General features: G+C 42.0%; 1 protein-coding gene across 11 annotated transcripts in view; it reads left to right on the top strand.

The window, feature by feature from the left end:
• Positions 1–16227, top strand: part of CELF2 (CUGBP Elav-like family member 2) — a 554249-nt gene that overhangs the window by 523317 nt on the left and 14705 nt on the right. For 7 of the 11 annotated variants that reach the window (XM_027639964.1, XM_027639960.1, XM_027639957.1 and 4 more), the window contains 2 exons: positions 6629–6748; positions 13360–13557. In XM_027639964.1, the coding sequence (XP_027495765.1) occupies positions 6629–6748; positions 13360–13557 (318 nt within the window). Of the gene's footprint in view, positions 1–6628; positions 6761–13359; positions 13558–16227 lie in introns of all 11 variants that reach the window. The other 4 variants (XM_027639958.1, XM_027639956.1, XM_027639959.1 and 1 more) reach the window with 2 other exon arrangements.

Here is a 16227-nt window from a genome sequence, read left to right as displayed (position 1 = left end):
AAACCTCCAAAGACACGGATGGGACAATCTGGGTAATTTGTTCCAGTGCTTGACAATCTTCACAGTGCAAATGATTTTACTTGTATCTGAACTGAACCTCACCTTTTTCAATTTACCTCTCATCTTCTCAGCATGTACTACTGCTCTGTGTAGTGGATGACCTCCTTTGTAAGTACTGGGAGACTGCTTTAGGTTCACCTGAAGCCACGTCTCCTCCAGCCTGAACAAACCCAGCTTGTTACAGGATGAGTGTTGGAGCCCCTGACCAACTTCCTGGCCTTCCACTGAACTCCCTCCACCTGATCAATGTTTTCCTTGCAATGAGGAGCCCAAATCTGGATATAATACTTAGATGTGATGTAACAAGCGCTGGGTAAAGAGGAAACATCACCTGGATCTCCTGGATCATCTCCTATTTCACAGTCCAAGATGCTGTTTGCTTTCTTTGCTGCCAGTCCATGCTGCTGGCTCATGGTCACCTCCCACCAAGAACCCCCAAAGTCCTTTTCAGCAAAGCTTCTCCCCAGCCCATCCATCCCCTGCTGTGTTATTGAAAAGGATTATTTGTCCTCAGGTGCAGGAATTTACATCTGTCCTTGTTAAATGCATAAGGTTCCTGCTGGCAAATTCTGCCTGTCTGCATCCCTCTGATGGCAGCCATTTACTCAGCAGCAGTTTAGGTCAGATCCATTTCATCTGGCCCTTGTAGTCAGAGGGCTTGGGAAGAAATACACCCAAATTCAGTACAAGAAAGAGGGTGCTGGACTCAGACAGCCACCAATACTGGTTTGACAGTAGCACCTCCCAAAGAGAACGTTTTCTTTGCAACATCTCATGCTTGAAGTGACAGACACGCTGAGCCTAAAATTTGTGGGCAATATCGATCCCCAGTGCACTACTACATCACCTTAACTGGAGCAAAATAAGTGCTTTGAACACTGAGTCATTTAAACTCTCCATTAAGTAAAACAACAAGAACAAAAGTTGTGGTTCACAGGTGAGTGGTGGCAAACAAGTGGCTGATAGTAAACGCTGAGCTTCCTGTTGTGCCGTGTTGTGACAGGCAATTGTGGAGCGCAACCAAGAGCTGCCTAAAGGAAAACCGTCAGCAGGGCTGACACAGTTACCCTTGTGTATCTCTTCGTGGAAAGTCCCAGCATAGTTAAACCAGGCCTGGAGCTGCCCTGAAGCCCTGCAGCACCTCCTTCTGCTCTGGAAAGATGAGCTGCTCTTCACATGGGTGGGGTTGGCAAGGTCTACAGCAACCTTCCATACAGGCAAAGAGCTGAAATGCCCTTGCATTTCTTTGCCCATTCTCTCCTTTAGTCCTGCTCTAAAACCAAAGAGATGTTTCCAATAAGCAACTTCACTTGAAATGTTTGAAATGTGTCTTTGATATTCTTAATATCTTAGTCCAACACCTGCAGTTTGACTGTGTGTCATTTCCAGACAGTACGACAGTGTGGGGAGAGGAAGGAGGGAACAGGACAAGGTAAAGTGGAATGGAGAGAGTGCACAGCCCACTGTGTATCACCACCCATAAATAGTGCCAATTTAGCATATATAGTAGGCAGTTTCCAAGGGATTCTTTTTTTTAGTGGTATATGACTTTGCTGAGAAGTCATTGGAATTCTTTTTCACCAAAAAAATTAATGAAAGAATGAGGTTTACTACACACTGCAAACCATCTCTCTGCTAAGTCATAGCAGCACATGTGTGATTTGAATAGGTCCTTTCCTTCAGAGCAGCAGTGAGAGGGTGGGTTATCTAGTACTTTGTTTCACCATCGAGTGCTCAAGCAGCCTCCCTGGATCCTAACCTCCACTGTGGGGAAGAGAGTTCCTGAAGATGATCAGAGGGATAGAGCACCTCTCCTATGAGGAAAGGCTGAGAGAGTTGGGGTTGTTCAGCCTGGAGAAGAGAAGGCTCTGTGGAGACCTTATTGCAACCTTTCAGTACTTAAAGGGGGCCTACAAGAAAGATCGGGACAACCTTTTTAGCAGGACCTGTAGAGATAGGACAAGGGGGGAATGGTTTTAAGCTGAAAGAGAACAGATTTAGACAAGATATAAGGAAGAAAGTTTTTACTAGGAGCATGGTGAGACACTGGCACAGGTTGCCCAGAGAGGTGGTAAGTGCCTTGTCCCTGGAAACAGTCAAGGTCAGGTTGGACGGGGCCCAGAGCAATGTGATCCTGTTGACGATCACTCATTGCAGGGTGTTGGAATAGGTGACCTAAACCATTTTATGATTCTATGATTCATTTTGTAAGTTGGCCTTGAGACATGAGAGGAGTGGGATTTGCCCGAGGCTGTACTACAGACAAACATAGGTCTGTGGTCTCAGTATACCAAGAAGCCCTATCGAGGACACTGCCTTGGTCTGAGGTGTAGAAACTAAACAGACGTGACAAAAACATGCCTTTGCCCCCAAGATACAGCTTTCTGAGACAAACCAGCAGAAGAAGCAGAAAGTCTTGCAGCAAAAAAATATAACAAGTGCTTTATCCAGGGCAGCACAAGAAGCTTGAGGCAGAACTGGGAAAGGCATCAACAGCATCTGGTAGTTGAGCTCATCTTTGTACTCTTTAGGGCAATTCAGCCTAACCTGAGATAGAAATCTAAAGGTCTTTAAATCTCAGAGGCAGTTGAAAAGAATAGTTTTGACTAGACTAGCTTAAACTAACAAGAAGGCTGCCAAAGGTGGGGAAATTAATTCTATCCACAGTGTGCATAGCAAAGCCAAAGAAATATTTACACATCATTGCCTTTCCTAGATGCTGTTATCCTGAATCTAGTTTTCCAGCTGAGGTAAATCCAGATGATGTAAATCATTATGACTGTTGACATTAGCTAGCCAAAAGAATGGCCAAAAGTTTCTATGCTAATACTGGTTGTTTTTCTAGATTGGCATAGTTTACAGGAATTACACTAAAATGTTATTTAAATTAAAAGGGAAGTAGCTCATTGCTAGTTTAGATTTCTGTTTAAAAAAAAAATCTCTGGCCTAAAAGGTGTTATAACCTTTTACAGGCAGGAGTAAATGCTTTGAGGAGAAAGTTGAAAATGCCAGATCCTTCCAGCCTTAAAAATCTCTGAGTGCAACATTACTGGTTAAATACTGGTTACACAAATATCTGTATTGTGTAAAGCAACCACTCCAAATGAAAATGTGTTCTCTACATCAAGAAAAACTCTTTTAGAGAATATATTAGCCAAAGGCAAGTCTCTTCATTCATAACGAAGCTGGTAATAAAAATTTCATCAGTTAAATGGAGGAACCACAGTAAGATCAAATGGCTGGGATTAGGATTGATTTGGGGAGGGTGTTGGGGAAAGGCTGCAGCCCTGGCCTTCTCCATTTCAGAGCTTCTTAAAATGTAATTTCTATTTTTCAAAGTTTTCTAGATGTTTATTAAGATGAAACTGAGTTTAGAATAAGGAGGAGGAAGGGTGTGAGACTGACACAGAAATGTGGGAATAGACGGGTCAATGAAGAAGAAACAGTAAGGTCTCTAATAGTAAAATAAACACTTTTAACCTTCTTACCTTTCACAGTTGGAGATGCAAAAGTGTTCTATAGGGTCTCTGTATGTGGTATGGATGGAGAAGGCAACATGCAGTTTACCTGAAAGAAAAAGCAGATTTTTCTACAGGCTGCCGGGCAACTCTCGACTTTTACAAGTCTAAACTGACCTCTTTAGACAATACTGTGATATTATTTTCACATAGTAATAGATTTTTAAGGGGGGGGTGGAATACAATTAATATCTTTTTTTGAAGTCTTGCAACAACAGCCAAAAGATTCAACCCCGTAACTCCTGCCAGTAGGCTCTGATTGAGCAACACCCTCTTTGAGAAAGTCATCAGCTTATTGCAATGTCACATATTAGAAAGAAAAAAGTTGCTTTGAGTAGAAGAAATCCTATCTTTCATGTTCTGATGTTTATCCAGAGATTAAGATTGTGAGGGGGGAATGATTGGTGCAGCTGGTAAAAAGGATCTCTGTTCTTCACAGAGTGTTGGATCTTCAGCCAGCATTCAAACAGTTGGATCTCCAGTCTGCTCAGTCTCTCCCCTTAGCTTCAGTATCACCACCGCAGGAGGCAAGGATAAAATTCCCAGTATAAAGAGAAAAACAATACACCACCGAATGTTGTGGATGCAGGGTGTGCAAAGTTGGTCATTTGCATTTGTTTTCTGCATTAGATTTTCCTCACTGTTTCCCTCACTGTTGCACCAAATACTTGTGCACCAGAGGGCAATTCCTGGTGGCACTACAACTCCATACTTCAAGTTCCTGGAGGCAGATGCCTGCTCTTTATGAAGCAACGCTATGAAGTGATCCAATTCAGAGCAGCCATGTTTTGGCGTGGAGGATGGAGGGAATTGTGAAGTGTTTTCATGTATTTGGTGGCAGGGGAACCTGGTAAAAACCAGTTTATAGAGTCTGTGGGTATCCAATCTACTTTTGTCCTCTGGACAACTAAAAGACATAATTATAGAATAACAGTATTCCGGCACAAATTATTCTTCCCTTGCCATTACCCTGAGCATTTGTGGAGCCCAAGAGTTTTGCTGACACGGGAGAGTTATACAGGTTCTCCCAAAGTGCTGCAGTCATCTGCTGTTACCACAAGGCATTTGATTTTTCTCCTTTCCCTTCGTATCAATATATGTTACAATTTTTTACTTGAAAGGAACTAGAAAATGGTAAAGGACAGGGGAAGCATAGTCCTTGTCAATAGATGGATTTCAACATATTCTGGGAGCACATGAAGTAAAAACTTTTCAGCTGGTATAAGCCCTCACACGTCTTGTAAGAACCTTAACTTCAGTTTCATCTGCCTTTAATTTTGGGGAGGACAAGGCATACCGTTGCTTCATCTGTTGGTTTTATACAGCATTTTGTTGGAAATTTGAGGTTTATATACTTCATTTAAATGATTTGCTAATGAACATTAACAGAAACACAGAGCAGTGTTGGTCGCAGGGAATTCACTTTGGTTTTGTCCTCTCTTCTCTGTTGGTGCACACATTTTCTGACAAAAGTGGGATTTTTTACTTGGTTTTTATTACTTTTTTTAATCAAAGACATTATTGGATTCTTATTGCTTTATGGGGCCAGATTGAATAATCAAAGCTGCTTCTATCTGCAACATATAAAATTATTCAAGCTGAGATTGCAGATGCTGGGAGATGAGGGATGCATAACAGAGTCTGGAAATCTCTTCACCCGCACCAAGAATGTTCTTTGTACTTTGAGGCCTCATGAGTTTGAAGACTTTTCTTTGCTGGGTCTTAGTGTTGTAAAGGTGGGTTGTTTTGTAGGTTAGAGCTTCAAGGTTTACCTACAAAGTGGAAAAGTTGCCTCCTACTTTCCTTGCTGGATGCTGTCAACTCTAGAGACTTCACTTTCTTGAGGGTTCACTGAGTAATCTGATGTGTTTGACAGCCCAAAAGAGCATCAAGATAAAAGTGCTCTTAACCATTTCATAGCCAGGTTTAATGAATAGGAGCAAAAACTGTGGTGTAGACATGATGTGCCTCCGATACATCATCAGCAAAACTCTGACTTTAAATCTTCACTTTTCATAAGATAATGCAACTTTATAACAGAAATGAAAGGAAGTCTTTATGATTGATGCAGTAAAGTAGGGCTCAGGAGACAAGCTAAAAACCTAATTGCTTCTGCAGCTTTTATGAGTGTGATTCATCTGGTATAACTTTACCTACCCGTAAGTTAAGTGTTTAATCTACATTGGTTATTCAGGGCTCTTCTGTGAGAGAGACAGGTATTTCTAGTTCACCTGACCTATCCTAAATGATGACTCTTTCCAAGCTGCTTTATTACTTTCCTATGACAAAAGAGTAAGTCTCTTTCTGTTCCTAAACATGTAGTTTAAATGGATTCATCTCACCCACCTTCATCATTCCCTTGACATTGTAGCAGCAAGGACATTTTCTCCACCCTTTCCCCTCTGGCAGAGCTTTTGGGGACACATAAGATACCACTGGGGTGCATGTACGTGACTAGCTATGTACAAAGGCCAGGCTAAAAGCCTGCAATAAAATGGAGGGTAGTTACATTTTGTATTTGCCTGGTCATTCTTCTTTTTCTAAACTTCAGGTCTTTGAATTATATTCATACAGTGTCCTAGAGCGTAGTGTCTCACTGAGAATAATTAAACTTCCTCCTAGGACACTTGAGGCCCAGAAGAGTAAGCTGTTTTATGAAAAAATTACTATGAGTAATTCTTGTTTTTTCAATGATGGACTTTGAAGTGTGGCAAAATCCCAATAGCCTAGTTAGCCTAGTCAGGGATGCTAGGTTGATTGACAAACTTTTGAAAAAGTGCCTGATCCCATTCTTACTGTTTCAGTATCATGTTTGCAAATAATAGTACAATTTGGTGATCTAGTATTTGCAGTTCTAGGCTTATCAACACTTTCCATGAACAATCATACTATTAATATCTTGAATAATGTTTGTCTGTTGGTCTCATTTCCTTTTTTTCTTCTTCTTGCAAGTAGCCCTGTTGTTGTTCTCCACATTATTGTAAACTGTTCTGTGATCAACTGAAATAAACAAAATATGGCCTTAATTTTGTTTTGTTTTTTCCTTTCAGTGGCTGCATCAACTGCTAATTCCACAGCTGGTGCGGCCATGAATTCTTTGACTTCTCTGGGTACTCTCCAAGGACTGGCTGGAGCCACTGTTGGATTGAATAATATTAATGCACTAGCAGGTACCGTAAACAGTGAGTATTTATTTGCTGTGGTGGACAGCCTTCCCCAATAATCATACCACAAAAACTATCAATTGTAAAGTGATGATTTTTAATCTATATACCAAATAAGGGGGTCAAGTTGATCCGGTTCCATTCATGGTATATATGCAGTTCTGGAGTCTTTTAGTTTCACACTGTTTGTGTTGCAAAGTGAAGTTCTGTGAGTGCCTGAACAAAGACTCCTTTTCTTTCAGTGTATGTGGAAGGTAAAAGAAATGTCACCAGAGATTTGGGTTATCGAGGTTATAGGAGAGGCCTCATTTTCATTGAGGGAGTCTGACAACAGGTATATCACCCCAATGTGCAAAGCCTCACTCAGAAATGTAGTGCTAAGAAAGATGTTTGCCACCAAGACAGTCCTTTAAAATGTCTGTAGGAATTATCAAGTTGACTTGAGAGCAACATAAAAATGAAGGCAAGTCTTTGGTTTTTAATTGGCAAGTATAAGAGAATGATACAGTCAGTCACCTGTAATGCCAGAGCATGTACATCTTTCCTATGACATCTAACACAAACCCTGGCATCTCCAATTAAATAGATGCCTGTAGCTGTTATGGCATTCTTCCTTGTTCTTAACCTTGGTCAAGATTTTCCTGAAGAAGGATTTATTTTTTTCTGATTGTTTCTGCTATGATGACTTCACCTCTGCCTGCAATGGAAGAGATTTGTCTAGCTGCATTTTTCCCCTCCCTCTTTTTTCTTTAGCTGCCGTTGCTCCTTGCATTTCCTTTTGCAATGCAAGGAATCTATTTGGTCACTGCCAGCCCATGACCCGTCATAATGTACCCTCAGGAATGGATGTCCTCCTCAGTATCTCTTGCTCACTCTGATGCTCTGCATGATGTCCTTTCTGTTACTTGTTACTTGGCTGCTCACCCAATCTTTTTGTTCTGTGATCTCTGGTTGGCATTGTTGGGAGCTGGGAAGGAAGGGGGCTTATGGATGTCCAATGTTGAGTGGTTGCATGGGGTCTTGTGTAAAACAGGACTTGCTTCTGGCAAGGACGTGCATATTTCACACAAACAACCTCTGTAAACACAACTCAAGAACAACTAAAGAAAAGTAAGTATTAGGTCCCGAAATGGCAGATGTTAGTTTCCTTTCTTATTATTACATTAGTATCGAAGCAAGCCACTGGAAATGGTGAGCATGAAAAGCTAATTTACCTCCTCTGCCCTCGTGAGCACTTGTAGTAAGAGAGCTACCCTGTTGTAAGAAATCATTAAATGACCTTTCCTGATAAACTGTCATTGTGCTTCACTTGGTTTATAAGAAGTCACAATATCAAGAGCAAAATATGGTATCCCACTCCTTTCCTCTCACAAGTAGGAAGAATCTGGGCATACTGGAGCTCTCCAATATAATGTATCAAGACTGAACAAGAGTGAATTAGCTGTGAACTCTTCGTGTAAGAACCCTTCTGTTGCACTCCTTTTAACACTCTTTGCTAGGCTGTGAGCAGAGAGTGTACATTTTCTCAACAAGTATTCTGAGGTGATGTGTGTGCAAACTTATCTACATGTGTCATTTGAAACATTAATGATGTATTTGCAACCTCGTACCAAATTTGAGCTTGTTTTAAGCCACCATTACTTCCATGGGCTTGTACCAACAGTAACTTCAGTCCCAAATCTTCTTTATGGATGCTTTTTATGGACATGGGTATAGCACTTGCAAATGTACGTGGGTATGTCTGTCTATGTACGGACATATAAGAGAGAGAGCTAAGGAGGGGAAACTGCTTCCCCATGGCACAACTCAGTGTTATGGCACTGTTTCTCCCAAAAGCGTGACACTGGTGCTTGTGATGCTGATGACAGTGAGACCTTGTTCAAATTACAGCGACCTCCTCTGTCTATTTTAATGACAATCCAGGACTTTTCCCAGTGACTGTGTCTGATCCAGTCATTCCCACTCAAACCTGCCTGGGAGTTTGCCTTTGGGAAACCTCATGTTCAATAAGTCTGATGTTTCACCCTGACATGGCTTATGCCATGGTCATAAGCACTCCAGTAAAAACATTCATTGGCCATGGATGTTCCTGAAGTAATTGTGCAGAGAATTTGGAATTGAGTGACATGCTTCTAATTGGGGAATTAGAAAATCCAACGCACAAGTCAATGGGAGCGTAACCCAAAAATTAATCAGAGAGCAGCACTGGACTCAGGCATTGAGGTGTCCTGCTCTGTATGTGAGCATCATATGGAGAATGTCTTCCATGCTGAGCTCACTAGGAAACTCTTACCTGTTTCTGGATCCTGTCTGGGTCCATGATAAGAAGCTGGACTATGGAGACTGATAGTGAGAGTGAAGTGTTGTAGAAAGCTGTCTGGAAGTCTTAAAAATTAAAGAAAGTGGAATATGATAAGTTTAACTGTCTCCAAGGGTTTTGCAGCAGTGGTACCTACATGTGGGGATTCACCCAGTCTTCCCTTGGTTGTTCTTGAAGAACCTAAAACCTTAAATGGCAAAACATTAGACTATCTGCCTTGGGCATGTAAATTTAAGAATTTTAAGTAACAAAAAGAATTATGAATAATGAGGAAAAATTAATAAAGAGGGAGGAAGTGATTCTTTGCAATTAAGAAAGAAGACCATAGTTTCTGTATACTGAACAGCTATGGCAGAGTGTTTGTGTGAGACCCCAGGGCAATCACTTAGCCTTTCTGCCCCCATATTTACATCTGTAAAATGGAGATAAAGCTATTCATGACAGATTTGAAGGTGCTTGGAAAACACTTTGAAAGACCTTTGGACTTGCCAAGCATTGTTGCTTCTGTATTATGTAGAGAAACTCAGAAAAGTAGAAGGCCATAGATGAGAGGCTGCAAAAGGTTATTTCACAGCAGGGAGGAAGGGACCAGAGTTCAATGTCAGATGGAGGTGCACTGGTAGAGATAATAAAGAGATGGCAGAGATGTGTAACTGCAACTGGGCCTTGTAGATGTCATAAAAATGTAAAAAGGCAGAACAGAAAAAACATGGAGAGCTTTCTGCAGCTCTGTTTTGCTCAGAAGGGAGGTGTATTAGACACGTGCACTGTGGCAGCAGTGGCTGTGCCCTTCCCAGAAGCAGTGCCCCGAGCTGGGCTGTCTGGCTGTTTGCTAATCTGGAATCACTTGGTGGGAAGGGGCTATTGATTCTTGGGGAGAGAAGGGGGAGCATGCTGCCCACTGCAGCACAAAGCATGTTTATCTAATAGGCTGATGACTCACGAAAGATAGCATGTTATCCTAATGCTATGTCTGTTATCAAGTTATTTCAACACTAATAAAAGAGAGATACAAGCTGCTTTATCAGGAACCTCTACTTTAACCATCCCTGTGTGTAGCCCCATGCAAGCAGCGACACAAACCTATGTCCAAAAACATCAGAGCATATTAAGGTCAGCCTCAGGATCAAATTAGTAGTAGCAGTAGTATTAAATACGTAATATCTAATATATTGCATATTATACATAATTTATTATAAAAGTTACCGTTGTTATTTTTCTTGTTATTAAAATATTTTAAATACCGCTCTATCACTCCCCCTCCTAAAGGGGCAGGGGAGAGAAAATCCAACAAAAGGCTCATGGGTTGAGATAAGGGCAGGGAGAGATCACTCACCAACTACCACCATGGGTAGAACAGACCTGACTTGGGGAAATTAGTTTAAATTATTACCAATCAAATCAGAGTAGGGTAATGAGAAATGAAACCAAATTTTAGAAACACCTTCTCCCCACCCCTAACTTCCTCCCAGGCTTAACTTTATTCCTGAATTCTCCACCTCCTCTCCCCCAGTGGCACAGGAGGATGGGGAATAGGGTCTGTGGTCAGTTCATCACATGCTGTCTCTGCTGCTCCTTCCTCCTCAGGGGTTGGACCCCCCTCACACTCTTCCTCTGCTCTAGCATCAAATCCCCACACAGGAGAGAGTTCTCCACCAGTTCTCCAGTGTGGGTCCCTTCCCACTTCTTCACAAACTACTCCAGCAAGTATCCCATCCACAGGTCTTCCTTCAGGAACAAACTGTTCCAGTGTGGATCCCCCGTGGGATCGCAAGTCCTGACAGCAAACATACTCCAGTGTGATGCGGGAGGGGTCCTCTCTCCACAGATTCACAGGTCCTGCCAGGAGCATTGGCTTCCCACAGCATCACAGCCTCCTTCAGGCATCCACCTGCTCTGGTGTGGTGTCCTCCATCAGCTGCAGGTGATGGACCACCAGGAGCTGCACCACGGGCTGCAGGGACATCTCAGCTCTGGTGCCTGGAGCACCTCCTTCCCTTCCCTCTTCACTGACCTGGGTGTCTGCAGGGCTGTTTCTCTCACATATTCTCACTCTTCTCTTCTCTGGCTGCAGTTCCCATTTCACGGGGTTTTTTTCCCCTTTTAACTATGTTGCCCCAGAGGTGCTACCACCTTCACTGATGGGCTCTTGGTCAGTGGTGGGTCCTTCCTGGAGCTGGCCTGGCATTGGCTCTGTGAGATACAGGAAAAGCTTCTGCAGCTTCTCAGAGAAACCATCCCTGCAACCCCTCCACTGCCACACAAGCCCAATACAGTTTTGTAACTGGAACCATTATACAAGAAATACACAGGTCTCTTGAGCTCTGACAGAGATTTTTGTTCAAAGCAGTGGCAACCAGTACCTCCCGTCAGGGTATAATGGTGCTCTGAAGTGGGGTGGAGAGGAAAGAGAAATCTTCAAAGTGTGAGACATTTTATTAAGGAAAGGCTAAGAATATCACATCTCTGTCAAGTGTTTAGTCACACAAATTATAGTAATATCAAAAGGTATAATTTATGCAGTACAATTCTCTTAATTGGCACAGACTCTGGTGGAGCCAGAAAGGTGCCACTTGAGCAATTGTCCTGATTATTGGAGACTCATAGGAATATGCTTTTCAAATCTACATAAGAGATGGAAGGATACTGGGGTCAGCATCTTTATCCTCCTCTGTCAAGGCAGGATAATTCCCTGCAGTATTCTTACTATCTCTAAATTGCTCATATGATAGGGTTTATGCCATTTTCCGTCAAGATTTTTTCCCAGTCTAATATATTTCATTGTTAATTTACTAAAAGTGTCTTCTGCCTAATTTCCTCACTTTCCCCCAATTTACATACCAACCCTTATTACTGCTTTGAAATTAAGCCCTTTCTTTGTCGTCCATGTTCCTGGTTTTGGAGTCTTAATATGGCACCACCATATTAAGTCACCTCTTCACCCATCATTCTGCCAACCAAAACACTGCACAGTCAACGTCTAAGAAACCATCTCTGGTGATTCTGGGTGCCCCATTTTTCTAGTGATTGATCTGCTCTATCTCGAGGGGCCTGACTAAGCCCTTTAAGTTGTTTGTGAGCTGCTCACTTAGAAGCTGGGGAGCATGGGACAGCTTCCTGTGCAGAAAACATGACCTGACTCTCAGTCCTGGTCGGCACTTACTGCTCAGGTTGACACAAGCTGGGCATGTGGAAGATGAGCAGGGCTCTGAACTCTGCCACGCTTTTGACACCAAGAGACTGCAGCTCTAACAGAAAATCCGCTTTTTCTAGAATTTCTGAAATAATTGTTAAGGCTTTTAACTTCAGCAAAACTCATTTAGGAGCCATGCTGAGAAATAGAAACAATGGAGAGAGGCTGTAGCCCAGGAGTTTGTATCAGAGTAGTACAACTCCTTCTGCAGACCACACAGTTTGAAGGGATGAAGGGTGCCATTTTCCACGCAGCTAGCAATCCCACGTGAAATTTCCTCCTTAGTAGCCATCCCAGTTAAATTACTCTGTTATTTATCAGGATGTAGAATCACTTTAAGTAAAAAAAAAAGAAAAATGAAGTGATTCTGCTTCCCATGAGAAGAATAGACATTGCTAGGAACAAATGCCTTTGTTTCTTCATGAAAGATACCTAGTCGGGATGAAGCATTTTTAGTCATTCTGGATGTTCTGCTGTTCATGTCTTGAGTAACTGCAGGAGGGGGGTGGAAGCAAGCACAGAGCATCACAGTCCATCTTTCTATCACAAGACTAAGGGACAAAGCCCATAATTGTACAGAGGGTTATCATAGAATCATTTAGGTTGGAAAAGACCTTTTAGAAGTTACTTCAAAATGCGGTTAAATCAGGGTTTTCTGTTTACTCTGGATAAGCAAAACACTTCTGATATGGTATAGTCATGGCCTGTTGCTGAAGACCCTGGTCAGGAGTGGGTTTCTTCGCAGACCACTTTTCCCAGTGCCCAACTTACAAGGATACAAGTCAAATAGGTCCCACTCTCCCAGCTTCAGACACCCACAGCAGAAGCACAGGCGTGGAGGAGGGTGAGCAGAGAGGCTTTCAGAAGCTGTAGTACTTGCCAGTAGCAGGCTGCATGCGAGTCCATTTGACTGTGCAACCCTTGTGCTGAAGTGACCCTGACGCCAAAGTCGTGTTTCTTTGTTTTCAGTCCCATTTTGGTGGAGTGCCGAGCTGCATGCACCGCTGTCGTTGTCAAGTGTCGTAAATAAATAACCAACGACTTTCGGAAAGCACTAATGAACAAGTGCAATTTCTTTTCTCTATTGTTGGGTTTTTTGTAAAGTTGCTCAAATGCTCTCAGGTATGGCGGCCCTGAACGGAGGACTCGGCGCGACAGGCTTGACGAACGGTACGGCCGGCACGATGGACGCGCTCACCCAGGCCTACTCAGGAATCCAGCAGTACGCCGCCGCCGCGCTGCCCACCCTCTACAGCCAGAGCTTGTTGCAGCAGCAAAGCGCCGCGGGCAGCCAGAAGGAAGGTAAGTGCCCACACCACTGAGTCACCCACTGCCAAGCCGCAGCGGTGTCTTCGCCTTGGAGACGTAATGAAAGACCTCGAGTAGTCTAATTTATGGCTTTTTGTTTTCTTCCAGTTTTCTCCTGTTTAGTGTTGTCGCCTTCTTTAACCTTTGCTTTTTAACCATCCTTCAACTTACACCTTGCCGACCATCCTTTCTTATTTCATAGAATATTCTGAGTAATAATAATAATAACAATCATAATAATAATAATAAACTGCACTTTCGCAGAATGTTCTGAGTTGGAAGGGACCCACAAGGATCATCGAGCCCAACTCTTAAATGAAGGGCCCATATGGGGATCAATCCCACAACTTTGGTGTTATCACTCAAACCCACAACCTTGGCGTTAGTAGCACTATGCTCTGGCCAACTGAACTAACCTCAGGCTTCAAATTAGTACAGCCTGTAAAGCTTCTTTAAATAAGAATAGAAGTTTTAAGGTCTGATCTGGCTGGATTTTTGCAGACACTCTCCAAGCCCAGCAGAGCTCTCCTGAGATGCAGTGACTGAGCTGCACAAATCCTGTTGCTGGATAAGAGCTTCAGCTTGAAATTTCCCTTCTATAAGGACATCTTCTCATTTCACAGAATATTCTGAGTTGGAAGGGACCCACAAGGATCATTGAGTCCAACTCTAAAGGGCCCATACGGGGATCAAACCCACAGCCCTGGTGTTAGTAGCACTATGCTCTGACCAACTGAGCTCATATAAAAGCATTTACCAACTACCATATAAAAAGGCGCTGCTAACAAAAAACATCCCTTTATGGATGCAATTTTCTCTTCTGGTTTCCAAATTCCATCATAATGGAGTTAATCTGATTAAGTTTAAGGTTTTGAGCTAATGACAAGATCCGTTTTCACTTTGAGTGGTTCTTTGCTTAATTGTGGGTCTTGTGGGGAAGCAACTAAGTGAATGATTGCTCCCCTCTCCCAGCGCCAACAGCAAATAAACCTCAGGAAGTTGTTGCTGAGAATAAATGAATATTAATTACAAGGGGTTTAGGAAAATTAGTTTACCCTTTTCCCCTCTTCCCTTCCCTTGCACACTTCCCAGGCATTCTGGGGGCTTGTTTCTCTTTTCCTGGCTTTCTCTCATCCTAATTTCCAGTTAGTTCTAGAAAGACAGGAAGATGCAGCATGCTTTCTAAGACTTTATCTGTGTTGTCACTACTGTTCCTTGCCGGGGTAAGCTTTGAAAATAAACCTAGTATAATATCCTCAAGAGAAATCTTTTTTATCCTCTTTTGAAATAGTATCTTGTACTGTTATGGGATGCGTTTTCTAGGAAGACAAATTTGGCATTCCCCCATATAGGGACACTGGGCTTAAAATGTGTATTTTGTCTGATGTCTCTCCTTCATTTACTGCTAACAGCTTGAATTATTTAAAATGAAAGGGGTTTTTAAATTGGTTTTCTACATTTGTCTTTCACCTTGGGCACTTTGGTCAGTGGCAATAGACTATTTGACACCAGAAAAAAATTCTTTATTTGATGTCACTGCAACATACACAGTGGAGAGCAATTTGATTTTTTTTTCTATTTTAATCTTTTTCTCTTTAGAAGCATTCAAATCAGATTTAGGCTTATTTTTTATTGTTATGACTTGGCAGCAAGCGTTTTAAAATATAGTATTTTTTGTTACATGTCTTGTATCTGTCAGTAATCAGTTAAGTTAAAGTGAGTAAATTCCATCACTGAATACTGGCTACAATGTTTTGCCTCTTACCATGATTTCTAATGGAATGATGAGGAGTCTGGAGTGGCTGAGGATAGACAAGTACTAGAGAAAAATGCTATATAAGCATTAAATGCTGAAGCATAGTGAACTACCTCATGCATCTGCTCTTAAATATTGTTTAATAAGGTTTTCTCTTACTATTTTAAGAAATATTGTTTACTGGAAATTATAGTTTGCTTGAGGTAAGAAGAAATAAGTTCCAGGAGACAAGATTTTTTTCATCTTTTTTTTTTCCCCACCCCCAAAAAGATGTTGGGGTTTTTTTCCCCTAACCCATTTATCCCCTCCTTTTGGGCAAACACTGCAACCTTTTCCTTCAGGCTGAGAGAGCAGCCAGCCTGGTTCTTCTGTATGGAAGAGGTGAGGCTTTGTGGCTCAGTTGCAGAAGGAACCCATAAATCTGATGTTCACTTTCCTCTCCCTCTTTCCATTAAGCAAAGAAATACTTAATCAGGTTGTTCTACAAATGTTTTTCCAGAAATGTTTGTTCCCTTTGTGTTCCACTTATGCTTCTGGAGCCTGCCTGGGGAGCCGTGTGTGGCTCCATCATATATCATGTTCGTCCTGGCATCCATTGCTCATTTCCAGTATGTTACTTTAAAGGGGAACTTGAGTTAGGGAAAAAAAAAACAACCTATTAGTGCTAGGATGAATGTTTTAACCAACAACTTTAATAATGCATATCTCAAATTTTGTCCGTAAGACAAATATCCAAAGCACCTTTGAGTTTGCACCTCTCTTTGCAGACTGAACAGTCTAAAGCTGCTTTAATTTCAAGCCAACTACGTAATTTTGAACTTCTTTAAAATACTTAATTTACAAAGTTTCTTTCAGGAGACAGAGCATTCTGTGGGGAATTTGTATTAAAAAAAAAGCTCATTTTGAAA

Source organism: Corapipo altera, unplaced genomic scaffold (assembly GCF_003945725.1).
Source record: "Corapipo altera isolate COAL_440 unplaced genomic scaffold, ASM394572v1 1b, whole genome shotgun sequence".
Taxonomy (NCBI): domain Eukaryota; kingdom Metazoa; phylum Chordata; class Aves; order Passeriformes; family Pipridae; genus Corapipo; species Corapipo altera.
The sequence above is the reverse complement of the archived record's forward strand: the minus strand, read 5'-3'. Positions and strand labels throughout refer to the sequence as shown.